This window comes from Tursiops truncatus, chromosome 10 (assembly GCF_011762595.2).
Source record: "Tursiops truncatus isolate mTurTru1 chromosome 10, mTurTru1.mat.Y, whole genome shotgun sequence".
Lineage (NCBI taxonomy): Eukaryota > Metazoa > Chordata > Mammalia > Artiodactyla > Delphinidae > Tursiops > Tursiops truncatus.
In genome coordinates, this window is record NC_047043.1 from 40,207,547 (window position 1) to 40,224,714 (window position 17,168).

The 17,168-nt window shown below is 46.7% G+C and overlaps 1 protein-coding gene across 2 annotated transcripts; it reads left to right on the forward strand.

Annotated features, from left to right (window-relative positions):
- The first annotated feature begins 1,711 nt into the window (after positions 1–1,711).
- On the forward strand, positions 1,712–13,991 carry TAP2 (transporter 2, ATP binding cassette subfamily B member). Of its 2 annotated transcripts, none has more exons than XM_073810865.1 (12): positions 1,712–1,843; positions 1,951–2,451; positions 2,532–2,646; positions 4,895–5,025; positions 5,256–5,461; positions 6,027–6,074; positions 6,380–6,508; positions 8,430–8,618; positions 8,756–8,929; positions 9,112–9,271; positions 12,791–12,927; positions 13,228–13,991. In XM_073810865.1, exons 1-12 carry the CDS (start codon positions 1,780–1,782, stop codon positions 13,456–13,458), a joined length of 2,085 nt encoding a protein of 694 aa, XP_073666966.1. In that variant the 5' UTR covers positions 1,712–1,779; the 3' UTR covers positions 13,459–13,991. The 2 variants fall into 2 exon arrangements, with proteins under 2 accessions (XP_073666966.1, XP_033720357.1); XM_033864466.2 differs by having other exon boundaries at positions 1,713–1,843; positions 6,027–6,224.
- Positions 13,992–17,168: the final 3,177 nt, after the last annotated feature.

A 17,168-nucleotide genomic window follows, 5' to 3' on the forward strand; every position in this document is an offset into this window, starting at 1 on the left:
TGTGTAGTCAGTTGTTAATGGTTTGGGTATCTGGGTGTAGTGTGCTTAGAACAACTGTTTTTGACTTGGTAAAGTAGGATGAACAAGCTTCCTCCTCACGTGTGTGCGGTAATCGTAAACACGGTCCCATTTATCTCAAATAACCCTGTGGAGAGATTGGCTATTACATGGAAAGATGGACGTTAGGGGTTCCATTTCATGATGGGTCACACTCCATTGCAAGATGACACGACTGTGATTGAAGTGGAAGAGGAGATAAGGAGGACTCGCTGAAGTTGGAAATATGAGGAAAAGGTAACCAGGTTAGAAAGATGAGACAGAATGAGATTTTCTGAATCACGCTGGGATTTCAGGAAGGAGCAGGACACTGTCACCTCTCCAAGGAGAGTTCGTCAAAGGAAGAGCTTGTAAGTAGGAAGCAGCTGAACATGGAGCTTTTTCGTTAGAGAGAGATCCTTAAAATCCCAGAATGGACGGGGTTGGAGAAGTTTTAGTAATCCTCTAACTTCAAATCTAAATTTGAAGTGACCCATGGAAGTCGTGCCAATAACATTTCAAAAGGGTGCATTGGAATCCACGTGGCCCTCCCTTGGGGAATATGTTGAGTCTGGGAGGTGGTTTCAACCAGAAGAGCTATTTCTGGAATAAACCAATCTACCTGCCCCATAGATGGGCTCTGGGTCTGGCAGGACCTATAGAAACCTGACTACTGTGCTGATCAGTGTTAAACTAAGAAACAAAATCTACTTCCCTCATATGAGGAAGGTGGTTCCACCATCATCTGAAGCATAAATCTAGAGGCGTCTGAACACTCTCTCTGCTCAGGAGCTGTGTTGAGAAAGACAGGGAAGATGTGCAGTGGTGGGGGGCCTTCTCAGCTCAGAATCTGTAAGTGGAAACTCACTTAGGTCCTGGTGAGAGTAGCTGGGCCTTCTGTATAGAAGTCCTGTGTGTTTCTCGCTTGGACTCTGGCTCTGTTTCTTTTGTGTGTGTGTTTGTGTTTGTTTGTGTGTGTGTGTGTGTGTGTGTGTGTTTTGTTTGTTTGTTAGTTGTTGTTGTTTTAAACCCCAAGATCCTACATCTGGAACTTGGATTGGGAAAGAGGGCAGTTCTCAAAATAGGTTCAGAGCTGAGGTCTGAAAATCCAGCGGTTCTCCAATTACAAAGCATCCCAATCCTCGAAACAGCTCTATTTTACTTAGTGGCAATTTAAAAAACTGCAGCCGTTTCCTATGACAGAGTAACTGTTTCTGAGGGTGGAGACTAACCGGGGCCTGGCACGTGGAGCAGGACTCAGGGGTCTGTTCCGCGGGCTGCAGGTGTCGCGCGCCGCCTGCTGGCCGCCGGGCCCAGCACCGGGCACCGGCTGCGGAAGCGAAAGCGAAAGCCGAGGGAGCCCGGCCGCCCTGGCTCGGGGATCCTCGCCCGCCGACAGAGGGGAAACGAAGCGGAGGCGGCGCGAGGGCACTTCAGAGCTCGGCCCCTGGCACGTAAAGGAAAGACCTCCGAGCTGCAGCCCAGAAGTCCCCTCCGGTGAGTTGGTGCGCGTGGGAACCTGGAGCTCTAACTGGGACGCAGCCCATCCACGAGCCACTCCGCGTCCCAGGCTTCCAGCCCTTCTGGACCCCGGGAGCAAGGGAGCGGGGCGGGACCGCCTGGCCCTTTGGAACTCGGCGGGGGCGGCTGGCGGGGGCGGGGTGGGGGGAGGGGGTCACGGGTCTTTTTTTAGAGGATGAGGCTGCAGATGGTCAGGCTTCCCAGCTCCCTCTGTCAGGCCGAATGCCTGGGATCCTAGGAGGGAGAGGACCAAGCACTTTTCAGGCATCTTTCAGGGTAGCACTGGGTAAATAAAATGGGAAGCCCGTGGACGCGTTCGGCGGAGTGCAAGTGGGGAGGAGTGGGGACAAGGATTGGGACTCACCTCTGTCGTTTCTCACCTTCTACCCCTAGATCTCGCCATGCGGCTCCCTGACCTGAGACCCTGGGCCTTCCTGCTGCTGGCCGACTGGGCGTTACTCTGGCTGCTGCAGGGGACCCTGGGGGCTCTGCTTCCCCGCGGGCTTCCAGGCCTGTGGCTAGAAGGCACCTTGCGACTGGGAGGGCTTTGGTGGCTTTTGAGGCTGGGAGGGCTGCTGAGGTTTGCGGGAGCACTGCTGCCCCCCCTCTGCCTGGTGACCCCTCTGTTTCTCTCCCTGCGGGCCCTGGTCCCGGGGACCTTGAGTGCTCCCCCAGCCAGGGCGGCTTCAGCCCCGTGGAGCTGGCTGCTGCTGGGTTACGGAGCGGCAGGGCTGAGCTGGGGCGTGTGGGCTGTGCTGAGCCCTCCAGGAGCCCGGGAGAGGGAGCAGGGCCAGGAGAGCAACAGAGCCTTGATGTGGAGGTTGCTGAAGCTCTCAAGGCCAGACCTGCCTTTCCTGGGTGTGGCCTTCTTCTTCCTCGCTGTTGCTGTGTTGGGTGAGTCGGGAGAGGGCGCTGTGACTTGGAGGTGGGAAAAGGCCCTGGGCACCAGCACATTCACTGTTGTCCTCCCGCAGGTGAGACATTAATCTCTTACTATTCTGGTCTTGTGATTGACATCCTGGGAGGTGATTTTGATCCTGATGCCTTTGCCAGCGCCATCTTTTTCATGTGTCTCTTCTCTGTTGGGAGGTAGGTGATGGTGATTTGCTAGCCCCCAGTTTTTACAGGGGCCCTCACTTTCCTAACTGTTTTCAGACCCTCTGGTGCCCAAAGCACAAAATACTTAAACTAAAAAATCTGTATTTGTTCATTCACCATTCTGTGTCATGCATCCACTCATTTATTCCTCCGTTCACCACGTGGCTCCAACATCTTCAAAGTTTATATTACTTATTATAGTTACGGATAGGAGTGAATGTAGTACAAAAGGTGTTTATGTGTCGAATGGAATGTCTCTCAGTTACCTCTCAACATTTTTATCTCCATGAAGTTCCATTTCTCTTTTCTGTCTCCAACCTCCCACCCTGTGTTTGTTTCCACAGTTATCCAGTTGTCAGGGTGGGCATGTTTCTTCCTCCTGACTCTTCGTCCTTAAGTCATCTTGTCTCTCCTGGAAGATCTTACTCTGAGGCTTGTCACCTTTCTTTCCAGCATCTTTACTCTTTTCCACTTCATTTACTTTTCCTTCTGTTTTAAGACGTAGCCAGGAGTCCGCTGTCTACAAACTAAGTAACTAATTAACTAACTGCTTGATAGGGCTGAGACTAGGATGAGGTGAGTCAGGCACCTAGGCTGCAAAATTTAAGGAGGTGCTCATTCTCAGGGTCGTGCGAGTACCTCACTAGCCTTCCCCAAATACCAGCCGGCTGCTTGATCCTGCTCCTTTGATATGGTCATACTTCATTTAGAATCCCTCAAAAACCAGTTCTTCATTATTTCATACTTACTACTCTTTGCTGAAACTACTTAAAAGTGAACTTCTTAATGATCAAGCTGCTGCTTTAAAAAAAAAAATCAGCCCTCAGCTCTCTATGTGTCTGTAGCATCTGGCATCAGAACAATCTCTTTTTTTAAAAAAATTATTTATTTATGTATCTTATTTATTTGTCTGTGCTGGGTCTTAGTTGCGGCATATGGTCTCTCAGCTGCAGCACGCGGGATCTCGTTTCCTGACCAGGGATCGAACCTGGGCCCCCTGCATTGGGAGCTCGGAGTCTTAACCACTGGACCACCAGGGAAGTCCCAGAACAATCTCTTATGATTGATCTTGTTCTTCAGGTAGCTTTTATGAACTCCCTTTCTACTTTCCAGTCCACTCTGCCTCTTCTGGAGAACCGTCCTCCTCTGGATCCTTAATTATGGACTTTTCTCAGGACTCAGTTCTTTGATCTTTAAGAACATTTTTCCTGTTGAGCTAATGCAGCTCACGTCTGCAGGACATTCCCACATCCACATTCCCACATCCAGCTCCAGTCTTGTAATCCAGAGGCCTCCTTGACGTTCCCATTGGATGACGCCCTGTCACCTCAGACTCCATGCACCCAGAACTCCAAGTGCATCCCACTCCCTCCTGGTCTCCTTGAAAATGCCTCCCTCTTCTTATTCCCATTCATGAAACCATCAGTATCCTCAGCTCCAAGCACCAGCGTCGTCGCTGCCTTTCTCACGTTCTTGCATTTGCCACACTCAAAACGTGCTCCTATGGCTCCTTTCTCTCCGTTCTCACTGTGATCACCAAAGTCCAAACCCTCACCATTTGATGTCTGAGTATGCCAGCAGCCCTCTCAACATGGTCATTAGATTTGTATTAGAAACCCATATTTTGTACAGTTCCTGCTTTTGCGCTTTCACAGTTTTCCTTTGAGTTTGACTGTAAAAATTCACTTGGTCTAAGAGGAATTTTCCAATCCCAAGGACAGTGGAGAGGGAGAACAGCAGGATCCCAGGGCTTTGGAGATGGGAGGGCAGGGAGTCCATTGCTACAGTTCCCACAAGAAAGTATCAATATCTGGAAGTAGGAAGAAGGACGTTGGGGGTGGAGGAAGGAGACCAAGACCAAGGGGAAAGCTGGAGGGATGGCCCTGAGAGAGACCAGGTCAGAAGCAAGCCATAGGCTCTTTCCCTTCACAGCATCTTTCCATTTCTATTGTACTGTTCCCTCCTGTCTAGAACAGAATGAACTAGTGATGCTGGTGAATCTGTCTGTGTTATGATGTGGTTCCCACAGCTGGCTCACTGTGTCCTCTTTTCTCTTCGTCTGTTGATTCCTGCCCCTTGTGTCTCCCTCTCTCTTATTTGTTTCTCTTCTGCTCTCATGATATACTGCCCCCAACTTTGTATTTGTTTTCTTCGCATGCTTTCTCCTCTGCTTCTCTCTCTCCCTCCGTCCTTCTCTGCATCTCTCCTCTTCATCCTCTGCCGCCCTCCTTCCCCGCAGTTCACTGTCTGCAGGCTGCCGAGGAAGCACCTTCACCTTCATCATGTCCAGAATCAACCTGCGGGTCCGGGAGCTGCTTTTCTCCTCCCTCCTGTGCCAGGACCTTGCTTTCTTCCAGGAGACTAAGACAGGTAGGGCCTGGAGTCCAGGTCTGGGGTCCCCCAGGACTTCCTTTCCCCTCCACTGCCCTCCCCCTGCATCCCTGGTGCCAAGGCCTGGAGCTGTTTTTCTCTCTTTGGGGACCATGTAGAGAGGCAGTCTGCAGGGAGGGAGGGCTGTGTGAGATTGGGAGCTCAGGAGGGAGTTTCTGGGGGTTCTGCATTACAACATGTGGTTTCCTCACCGGCTTTGTCCTGCCCAGGGGAGCTGAATTCCCGGCTGAGCTCGGATACCAAACTGATGAGTAACTGGCTTCCTCTTAATGCCAACGTGCTGTCTCGAAGCCTGGTGAAAGTGCTGGGAGTTTACAGCTTCATGCTCAACCTGTCACCTCGACTCACCCTCCTTTCTCTGCTTGAGGTGCCTCTAATGACAGCGGCTGAAAAGATGTACAGTGCTCGCCATCAGGTACGTGTGGATGCTAGGGAATCCCCAGGGAAGAAGAAAGTTCTCCTAGAGGCCTTCTCCAGGCCCTTAGAGGCTTCAGAAGGTCCATGACCCTCTGGGACTTTGTGTGTGTGTGTGTGACAGAGAGTGGGGTGGGAAGAGAGGTGGCGGGGAAGAGAGAGAGAGAGAGAGAGATTTTCAGGTTATTTTTCATTATAGGTTATTAAAAGATGTTGAATGTAGTTCCCTGTGCTATACAGTAACTCCTTGTTGCTTATCTATTTTGTGTTAGTAGTTTGTATCTGTTCATCTCAAACTCTTAATTTATCCACTCCCCCCCTTCCCCCAATTTTGGTAACCATAAGTTTGTTTTCTACGTCTGTGAGTCTGTTTCTGTTTGTATGCAGATTCATTTGTATTATTTTTTTAGATTCCACATGTAAATGATATCATATAATATTTGTCTTTCTCTGTCTGACTTGCTTCACTTAGCGTGAAGAGAGCGTTCCAAGGGCTGGAATGAGACGTGGGGGTCGGCTGTCTTCTGCCGAATCAGCCCCTCCTATCTCCTGCCCCACTTTTCCAGGCAGTCCTTCAGGAGATCCAGGATGCTGTGGCGAAAGCAGGACAGGTGGTACGTGAGGCAGTTGGAGGGCTGCAGACTGTGCGCAGTTTTGGGGCGGAGGAGCAAGAGGTCCGTCGCTATAAGGAGGCTCTTGACCGATGCCGGCAGCTGTGGTGGCGACGAGATCTGGAAAGGGCCCTCTACTGCCTCTTAAGGAGGGTGAGGAGGCTGAGTGGCTGGAGGAAGGGCTCAGGGAGGGGGCAGGGAAAGTGATGGTCCTCTTCCTACAGCTGGTCTGGGGGTCGCTCAGTGTCATAGGGGCAGGGAGGCCAAAGAATGGAAGATTCTCAGGCTCCCTTTCCTTCTCCCTCCAGATGCTGCACTTGGCAATGAAGGTTATATTGCTGAGACGTGGGCTGCAGCAGATCCTGGCTGGGGACCTCACCCGGGGCGGGCTGATCTCCTTTCTGCTCTACCAGGAGGACGTGGGCAACCACGTGAAAGTGAGTCAGGAGCTGTGCAGGCTCTCTTTTCCCGCTTTGTCTTCTATTTGTTCCCCTTAAAAAAAAACAACAAACTGAAATAACCCCAACTCATTGTGATAGAGAATTTCAAACATGGGCAATAAAAGAGAAAAAAACTATAATGTGAACCCCCATGTACCCAACATCTGTTTTTTTTTTAACTTTTTTTTTCTTTATTTTATTTAAAATTTTTGTTTTATATTGGGGTATAGTTGATTTACAGTGTTGTGTTAGTTTCAGGTGTACAGCAAAGTGAATCAGTTATACATATATCCACTCTTTTTTAGATTCTTTTCCCATGTAGGTCTTTACAGAGTATTGAGTAGAGTTCCCTGTGCTACACAGTAGGTCCTTATTAGTTATCTATTTTCTATATAGTAGTGTGTATATATCATAGGATATTGAATATAGTCCTCTCTGCTATACGATAGGACCTTGTTGTTTATCCCCCAGCATCTGTTTTAACAATTACCAATTCATGGCCAATCTTATTTAATCTGTAACCCCACCCACTTCCCTCCCCCCATATTATTTTGAAGCAATCCAAGATACGGTTTCATCTGTAAATATGTATCACTACATGTAAACATTAAAATACATGTAACCACAAAGCCATGGCCACAGCAAGAGAATTAACAACAACTTCACCAAATGCAAGTCAATGATCAGATTTTCCCATTTTTCATAGAGGTATATATTACACTGATCTCTTTCTCTCTCTCATATACATTTGTGGTGACAGCAACCAGTAAAGCTTAGATCCATTAAATCATTTGCGGTGGCAAAACGGTGACACTCCCCCATTCCTTATTTATTAGATGCATGTCTCAAGGGAGATGTGTCCTCATCTACTGTTTGGTTGCCAAGTGGTACAGTTTGATTAGGAAAGGCACAGTAAGTGTTTAGTTCCTTCCTATATTTACCAGTTTTCAAAAATAATTAGTTACTGGATCTTGGGCTTTATAAGTTTCGTAGACACGGATTAAACATCTTTTATGGGTGGAGAGCTGTGCAAAGCAGTCTGGCATCTGCAAAGAGGAGGTGGGCACAGCACCCGCTTTTAAGGAGTTCCCTGTGTAACTCGGCCAGACAGAGCTGTGTACGAGTAACTGGAAAGGTCTGGGGATGGAAGGACTCTGGTCTCCATCCTTTACCTGGCAAATTGGAATAATGGGGTATTGGTGCCCCTTTGAAATTCAAGCAAATTGCACATTAAGGGGACTTCCCTGGCGGTCCAGTGGTTAGTACTCCATGCTTCCACTGCAGGGGGCACGGGTTTGATCGCTGGTCAGGGAAACAGGATCCCACATCCCACATGCCCTGTGGCACGGCCAAAAAAAGAAAAAAAAAAAAGATCGCACATTAACAGTAGGGAATCGGGACTTCCCTGGTGGCGCAGTGGTTAAGAATCCGCCTGCCAATGCAGGGGACACGGGTTTGATCTCTGGTCCGGGAAGATCGCACATGCCGCGGAGCAACTAAGCCCGTGCTCCACAACTACTGAGCCTGCGCTCTAGAGCCCACGAGCCACAGCTACTGAGCCCACGTGCCACAACTACTGAAGCCCGCATGCCTAGAGCCCGTGCTCTGCAACAAGAGCAGCCACTGCAATGAGAAGCCTGTGCACCGCAACCAAGAGTAGTCCTCACTTGCCGCAACTAGAGAAAGTCCACGCAGCAACGAAGACCCAATGCAGCCAAAAATAAATAAATATACATATCTATATATATGTGTATATATCTATATCTATCTATGTATATATAAAAGGTAGGGAATCTTTTTTGGATGAGGGGAGAAGCATGGCTGGGGTGGAGTGTGACAGGGAGGGTGTGAGGAGTTGGGAAGTTGGTTCCTGGTGGAGCTTCCTTTGCTTGGCTGACCCCTGCCTTCCTGTTTGCAGACCCTGGTGTACATGTTTGGGGACATGCTGAGCAATGTGGGGGCTGCAGAGAAGGTGTTCTGCTACCTGGACCGAAAGCCAAATCTGCCTCCAACTGGGACACAGGCCCCGCCCACTCTGAAGGGCCTGATGGAATTCCAGAACGTCTCCTTTGTGTATCCCAATCGCCCTGACCAGCCTGTGCTCAAGGTGCCCAACGGAGACCCCAGGGAGGGAATCTGGGCCCCTCACGCCCTGAGTGATGAGAAGCTTATCCTTCTCTGATAGAAAGAAGAGGAGAGGGAGGGCAAACAGGCAGGCCCCTAACTCTTTCCTGGCTTTTCTAGGGTCTGACATTCACCCTGCCTCCTGGGAAGATGACCGCACTGGTGGGGCCCAGTGGATCTGGAAAGAGCACAGTAGCTGCTCTGCTGCAGAATCTGTACCAGCCCACCGAGGGGCAGGTGCTGCTGGATGGGGTGCCCATCTCCCAGTATGAGCGCCGCTACCTACACCAACAGGTGGGTGGGGAGGAAGGAGAGGGATTGCAGATTGGATGGAAGAAGTATGTGCAGAGAGCAGGGGGTGGAGACGGGGGAAGAAACACAAGGGGTCCATTGTGAGGTAGGTAGGCGAGGAGGAAAGGAGGGTCCCTGCCTTGGGGGTTTCCACATGGTCCTCTGCTCCTGTCGCCTCTGCCCAGGTGGTTTTGGTCGGGCAGGAGCCTGTGCTGTTTTCGGGTTCGGTGAGGGACAACATCACTTATGGGCTGAAGGGCTGCAGCGATGAGAAGGTGCTGGCTGCTGCACGGGCGGCCAGAGTGGAGGAGTTCATAAAGGAAATGAAGCATGGACTTGATACAGGTACCTTCTTTTTTTTTTTTTTTTTTTTAACATCTTTATTGGAGTATAATTGCTTTACAATGGTGTGTTGGTTTCTGCTTTATAACAAAGTGAATCAGCTATACGTATACATATATCCCCATATCCCCTCCCTCTTGCGTCTCCCTCCCACCCTCCCTATCCCACCCCTCTATGTGGACACAAAGCACCGAGCTGATCTCCCTGTGCTATGCTGCTGCTTCCCACTAGCCATCTGTTTACATTTGGTAGTGTTTATATGTCCATGCCACTCTCTCACTTTGTCCCAGCTTACCCTTACTCCTCCCTGTGTCCTCAAGTCCATTCTCTACATCTGTGTCTTTATTCCTGTCCTGCCCCTAGGTTCTTCAGAACCTTTGTTTTAGATTCCATATATATGTGTTAGCATACGGTATTTGTTTTTCTCTTTCTAACTTACTTCACTCTGTATGACAGACTCTAGGTCCATCCACCTCACTACAAATAAATCAATTTCATTTCTTTTTATGGCTGAGTGATATTCCATTGTATAGATGTGCCACATCTTCTTTATCCATTCATCTGTCGAAGGACACTTAGATTGCTTCCATGTCCTGGCTATTGTAAACAGAGCTGCAGTGAACATTGTGGTACATGACTCTTCTTGAATTATGGTTTTCTCAGGGTATATGCCCAGTAGTGGGATTGCTGGGTCATATGGTAGTTCTATTTTTAGTTTTTTAAGGAACCTCCATCCTGTTCTCCATAGTGGCTGTATCAATTTACATTCCCACCAACAGTGCAAGAGGGTTCCCTTTTCTCCACACCCTCTCCAGTATTTATCGTTTGTAGATTTTTTGATGATGGCCATCCTGACCGGTGTGAGGTGATACCTCATTGTAGTTTTGACTTGCATTTCTCTAATGATTACTGATGTTGAGCATCCTTTCATGTGTTTGTTGGCAATCTGTATATCTTCAAAGAAATGTCTATTTAGGTCTTCTGCCCATTTTTGGATTGGGTTGTTTGTTTTTTTGATAATGAGCTGCCTGAGCTGCTTGTAAATTTGGGAGATTAATCCTTTGTCATTTGCTTCATTTGCATATATTTTCTCCCATTCTGAGGGTTGTCTTTTGGTTTTGTTTATGGTTTCCTTTGCTGTGCAAAAGTTTTTAAGTTTCATTAGGTACCATTTGTTTATTTTTGTTTTTATTTCCCTTTCTCTTGGAGGTGGGTCAAAAAGGATCTTGTTGTGATTTATGTCATAGAGTGTTCTGCCTATGTTTTCCTCTAAGAGTTTTATAGTGTCTGGCCTTACATTTAGGTCTTTAATCCACTTTGAGTTTATTTTTGTGTATGGTGTTAGGGAGTGTTCTAATTTCATTCTTTTACATGTAGCTGTCCAGTTTTCCCAGCACCACTTATTGAAGAGGCTGTCTTTTCTACATTGTATATTCTTGCCTCCTTTATCAAAGTTAAGGTGACCATATGTGCGTGGGTTTATCTCTGGGCTTTCTATCCTGTTTCACTGATCTATATTTCTGTTTTTGTGCCAGTACCGTACTGTCTTGATTACTGTAGCTTTGTAGTATAGTCTGAAGTCAGGGAGCCTGATTCCTCCAGCTGTGTTTTTCTTTCTCAAGATTGCTTTGGCTATTTGGGGTCTTTTGTGTTTCCATACAAATTGTGCAATTTTTTTTTCTTGTTCTGTGAAAAATGCCATTCGTAGTTTGATAGGGATTGCATTGAATCTGTAGATTGCTTTGGGTGATATAGTCATTTTCACAATGTTGATTCTTCCAATCCAAGAACATGGTATATCTCTCCATCTGTCTTTATCATCTTTAATTTCTTTCATCAGTGTCTTATAGTTTTCTGCATACAGGTCTTTCGTCTCCTTAGGTAGGTTTATTCCTAGGTATTTTATTCTTTTTGTTGCAATGGTAAATGGGAGTGTTTCCTTAATTTCTCTTTCAGATTTTTCATCATTAGTGTATAGGAGTGAAAGAGATTTCTGTGCATTAATTTTGTATCCTGCTACATTACCAGATTCATTGATTAGCTCTAGTAGTTTTCTGGTAGCATCATTAGGATTCTCTATGCATAGTATCATGTCATCTGCAAACAGTGACAGTTTTACTTCATCTTTTCTGATTTATATTCCCTTTTTTTCTTTTTCTTCTCTGATTGCTGTCACTAAAACTTCCAAAAGTATGTTGAATAATAGTGGTGAGAGTGGGCAACCTTGTCTTGTTCCTGATCTTAGTGGAAATGGTTTCAGTTTTTCACCATTGAGAACGATGTTGGCTGTGGGTTTGTCATATATGGCCTTTATTATGTTGAGGTAAGTTCCCTCTATGCCTACTCTCTGGAGGTTTTTTATCATAAATGGGTGCTGAATTTTGTCGAAAGCTTTTTCTGCATCTATTGAGATGATCATATGCTTTTTCTCCTTCAATTTGTTAATATGGTGTATCACGTTGATTGATTTGTATATATTGAAGAATCCTTGCATTCCTGGAATAAACCCCACTTGATCATGGTGTATGATCCTTTTAATGTGCTGTTGGATTCTGTTTGCTAGTATTTTGTTGAGGATTTTTGCATCTCTGTTCATCAGTGATATTGGCCTGTAGTTTTCTTTCTTTTCTGTCACATCAACAAAGACGTGACATCTTTGGTTTTGGTATCAGGGTGATGGTGGCCTCGTAGAATGAGTTTGGGAGTGTTCCTCCCTCTGCTATATTTTGGAAGAGTTTGAGAAGGATATGTGTTAGCTCTTCTCTAAATATTTGATAGAATTCGCCTGTGAAGCCATCTGGACCTGGGCTTTTGTTTGTTGGAAGATTTTAAATCACAGTTTCAATTTCAGTGCTTGTGATTGGTCTGTTTACATTTTCTCTTTCTTCCTGGTTCAGTCTCGGAAGGTTGTGCTTTTCTGAGAATTTGTCTATTTCTTCCAGGTTGTCCATTTTATTGGCATAGAGTTGCCTGTAGTAATCTCTCATGATCCTTTGTATTTCTGCAGTGTCAGTTGTTACTTCTCCTTTTTCATTTCTAATTCTATTGATATGTGTCCTCTTCCTTTTTTTCTTGATGATTCTTGCTGATGGTTTATCAATTTTGTTTATCTTCTCAAAGAACCAGCTTTTAGTTTTATTGATCTTTGTTATCGCTTTCTTCATTTCTTTTTCATTTATTTCTGATCTGAACTTTATGATTTCTTTCCTTCTGCTAACTTTGGGGTTTTTTGTTCTTCTTCCTCTAATTGCTTTAGGGATACAGGTACCTTCAGCCAAACCCACTCACCTCCCTCCCCAGCATCATGAGTTCTGTAGCTGCCTGTCCAGCTCAGGAGCCTTTGTTCCTGGAGAGCAGGGCAGGGTGATGATGCATATTTACACGGGCAGCCCTAGAGGTCCCTCCCCTACTCCGGGCCCTCATCCGCCTAATTGTTGGCTGTGGAAATACCAGCTGTGCTTGTGAGGAGGATGTTTTCGTGGTCACCTGTGTGTGAGGAGAGGGATTTCTCGGTTTCCTCAGAGGTTGGGGAGAAAGGGAACCAGTTGGCTGTGGGACAGAAGCAACGTCTGGCCATCGCCCGGGCCCTTGTGAGGGACCCCCGGGTCCTCATCCTGGATGAAGCCACCAGTGCCCTGGACGTGGAGTGTGAGCAGGCTGTGAGTACTGGGCTCGGAGGGGCAGGGGCGGTGGGACCTTTCTTAGGGCTGGGATGGAATGGAGGCTATGTGGGGGTGGTGTGGGGACATCCCTGATGCCGCCATGTCTCCCGTCCCATCCTCCAGCTGCCACAGCCCCTCTGAGAGAGGAGGGCAGCGCAGACCTTTCCCTCCCGTTCTGTCTTATCTTCTCGTGTTTCATGCCTTCTCTACCCTAAGTTACTAGAGATGGTGCCCAGTGGGGCCGTGGCGTCCATCTCATTCTTATCTTTCTGAGGTGTTATGATCCTCCCCCTTCAGCTGCAGGACTGGAAAGCTCGCGGGGACCGCATGGTGCTGGTGATCGCCCACAAGCTGCACACGGTTCTGAACGCCGACCAGATCCTGGTGCTGAGCCAGGGAGAGCTGAAGGAGCATGAGCAGCTCATGGAGGGGCAGGACCTCTACTCCCGCCTGGTGCAGCAGAACAGGAGGACTGAGACCCCAGAGATGCTGGAGCCTTCTCAGGGCCATCTCAGTGACCCAGAGTAGCTCCTGCTTTGGCTTTCCCTGGGGGTGTTCCCCTGGGTGGTTGTTTTTGGAGCTGGAGGCCCGATGATGGAGATTTAGACCATGTGTACTTTTGTTGGGGCCATGGGAGGGCAGGAGGTTGCTTTCTGTATCCAGGGACCTTATTTCCTTGATGAACAGAGCTTTGCCTGGTGCTGAGTACTGTACTGTGGCATCATAAGTACATTTCAAAATATTTTTTCCTTATATAAATAGCACACATTCATATAGGAAATGTAGAAAATAGAGACAGGTAGGAAGGAGAAAAGTAAAGCTGCACGCTGTTTCACATCCCAGAGATAATCACAGGGAATATTTTGCTGGCTGTCTTAGCCTTTGAATTGTTCTTTGAGATACATGTTAACCAGTATGACATAAATATTCATGAGTTTGCCTTTCTGTATCCTTCCCTATTCCCACCAGGACCTGATATTTTGTTGGGGAGCTAGGGTATGGTGGGACAGAGGACTGTTCCCTAATTAACAGTATGAATAAAGTATTGATGAGTTACTGTGTACTGTGTACTGTACTGTGTACTGTGTACAGAGTAGGAACTATGCTAAGCCTTTTTCATGTATTATCATTTTTAATCCTTATCCTCAGCCCTTTGAGATTGTTAGTTATTATCCCCATTTTATGGATGAGAATACTGAGTCTCAAAGAGATTAAAGGACTTTCCCAAGGTTGCACAGTGGTGGAATTGGACTTGGAATCCAGGCCTGACCCCAGAGTCCACGCTCTCAGCCAATACATTATATTGCATCTTGTGTCATAATCTACTTTATAATCAGATCAAGTAAAGCTTTTTCACTTCTAGCTCCGAAAAGCTCTGAATCCCTTATCTTCTCTCTGATCTCGTTCTTGTAACTTTCATTCATAGTGTGAGATGATCTCATATTCAGAGAGGTTCCCCTACCGTTGGTGCACCTCTTCCAGCCATTGTTCACAAAGTCATTCTTTCTAAAAGACGCATAAGACGATGTCACTCCTGTAAAATCCTCCCTGTGTCTTCACCCCTTTTTCTGCTCACATCTTCCTCAGAGACAGTTTTTCTAGCCCGTTTGTCTCACCCTTTCTTGTTGGATTAAGTTCTATCCACAACAAACTTCCTGCCCTCCTGATGTCTTTGTGCCTCTGAGTATGTTGTTTCCTGCCATTCGGTGAACGATGCTCCTGGATTTGCCCCAGTTCTTTAAGATTCCACTCAGGATTCAAGTCTCCCAAGAAGCCTTGCTTTATCTTCTCAGTCTGGAGAAAGTGCCCTTTCTACGTGCTCTTGTTGCGCTGCTGCTGGGGCTTACCTCTCACAGTCCCTATTAAACTCTCCACCGCCCACTGTAGACCTCTGTCTTTCCACGAGACCATGAGCCCTTGCGGGGGAGGCTGTCTATCTTATTAAGCTTTATATCTACTACCTGGCACAGGGCTCCATTCATAGTGGACAATAAATAAATGTTTGTTGGGTAAATGAATAAATCTCCTTCCTCTACTGTCTTCCATCTTAATCCTCCGTACACATACAAATCGTGGAAAGTCCAAAGCTGTGCACGTCACTGGTTATTGGAAGGGTCTTAAAGTGGACGGTTCCTATTCTAGGAAGTTGAAACTTTCACTTTCCCAGAAATAGCAGGTACTTTCCCGGCTAGCAATGAACTCACCAGATATTTTTGTTTTTGTTTTTGTTTTGTTCTTCTGCCTGGCCACTGTTGGGAGCAAGGTGAGGCCAGAGTAAGGAACTTCTGGTGCAGATAAACCTTTGCTTCATCCTGCTGCTGTCCTACTTCTCCACACCTGTTTATCTCTCAAATTTCACCAAGGGTGAAATAAGCATTGGGAGAGAGAGAAGGCTGGCCTGATTCCTTCCCCTCCCCACCAAATGTCCTCCTTCTATTTATAAAGTAGGAATGATAATTTCTGTATCTCCCTACCTTATGGAAACTATAGTCCTCACAGAAGAAGATGTATTAATCTTTGATGTCCTCAGTACAAATTATACCCATTGACTCAAAATACTTTAAACTTGGAAGACATCTTAAAAATAGTATAGCTGTCAAATCTTACTTTACAGATAGGGAAAGTGGCCTGAAATCACACAGCTAATCAGTGACAGAGCTGGGAGGAAAACTCAGGCATCCTGATGGGCAGTATGGGAAGATACAGCAGAACTTAGGATCATAAGCGGTCGTGAAAACTTGTTATCTCAGGGAAACTTCCAGGTACGCCTTATTTCAGGGACACAGAACAATGTTCCCCGACAGAGTGCTCAACAAATCTTACAAGTGTGGTCTGCCTGGTAACCACAGACATTAGTAATTCTGATTTGTCCAGAGTTCTTTTCATTTCCCCCTCCTACTACCCATCACCATTTGACTTCCGCCCCTTAATTTCCCCTTCTTCTTGTCACTTACCTTCATTGCCTTTCCTGCTCAGCCATGTACTACTCTTTCTAAAGCGAGATATGAATGGAGAGGAGGAACCTTAGGAAACTCTCAGATTACTTTGGAGCCCCAAACAACCTCCCGCCCCGTCTGCTCTGCCCAGTGCGGGAATAACATTGAACTTAAAGTACTTTACACTCCAGCCGAGTGGGGCAGCCACTTGTAGTCTGCACGGCAGTCGCGGTTCAGGAGAAGGAAGTGTGGAGTCAGAATTTGCGGGGGAAAGGACAAGGGAATAAGGAAAACAAAAATCTGTTTTGGGCGCTGAGTGAAAGGAGCATCCGTTCACTTGGGTCCGATGCCACCTGCTGGCCCTAGGAAAGACTGAGTCTTCAACCTAGAGTTTCAAGGGCTTTTATGAATTGTAATAATTCAGTATCAACGATAGTCATTCACGGAGTGCCCTCTGTGTGCTTCTGCTGTGCTAAGTGCCTGCCATATACCATCTTACTTTATCTTTAAGATAATCCCATGTGGCAGGTGTCACTATCCCAATTCTAAGAATGAGAGTGGAGATTTAGAAACATTTACTCACTTGCCTGGGACACAGAGCTAGGAAGAGGTGGACTTTGCTTAACTTTACAACAGAACTCCTCAAAAGAGTTTGCTATACTGCCTGTATCCACTTACCCTCTTACTATTCTCTTTTTTAAAGATACAATTCATGTGAATAAGCAATACGTTAATTAATGTGGTTTACAATTCAAAAAGCACAACATGGTCTATGGAGGAAAGCTTCACTCCCATCCTTCCCCACAGTTTGCCAGTACCCCTTGCTTTGGCGATGCATACTTCAAGCTTTATCCTTCCAGAGAAACAATGTACTGTATATTTAAGCATATATATGTATATATTCTCGCTCCCTGTTATTACAAATAGCAGCTCCCTAAATTCCCAGTTCTGAAATTTACTTTTTTTAAATAAATGTATTTATTTTATCTAATTTTGACTGCTTTGGGTCTTCGTTGCAGCATGCGGGCTTTCTCTAGTTGCAGCGAGTGGGGGCTACTCTTCGTTGCGGTGCGCGGGCTTCTCATTGCGGTAGCTTCTTTTGTTGCGGAGCGTGGGCTCTAGGCATGCGGGCTTCAGTAGTTGTGGCATGTGGGCTCAGTAGTTGTGGCACATGGGCTTAGTTGCTCCTTGGCATGTGGGATTTTCCCTGACCAGGGTTCGAACCCGTGTCTCCTGCATTGGCAGGTGGATTCTTAACCACTGCACCACCAGGGAAGTCCTGAAATTTACTTTTTAAACTTT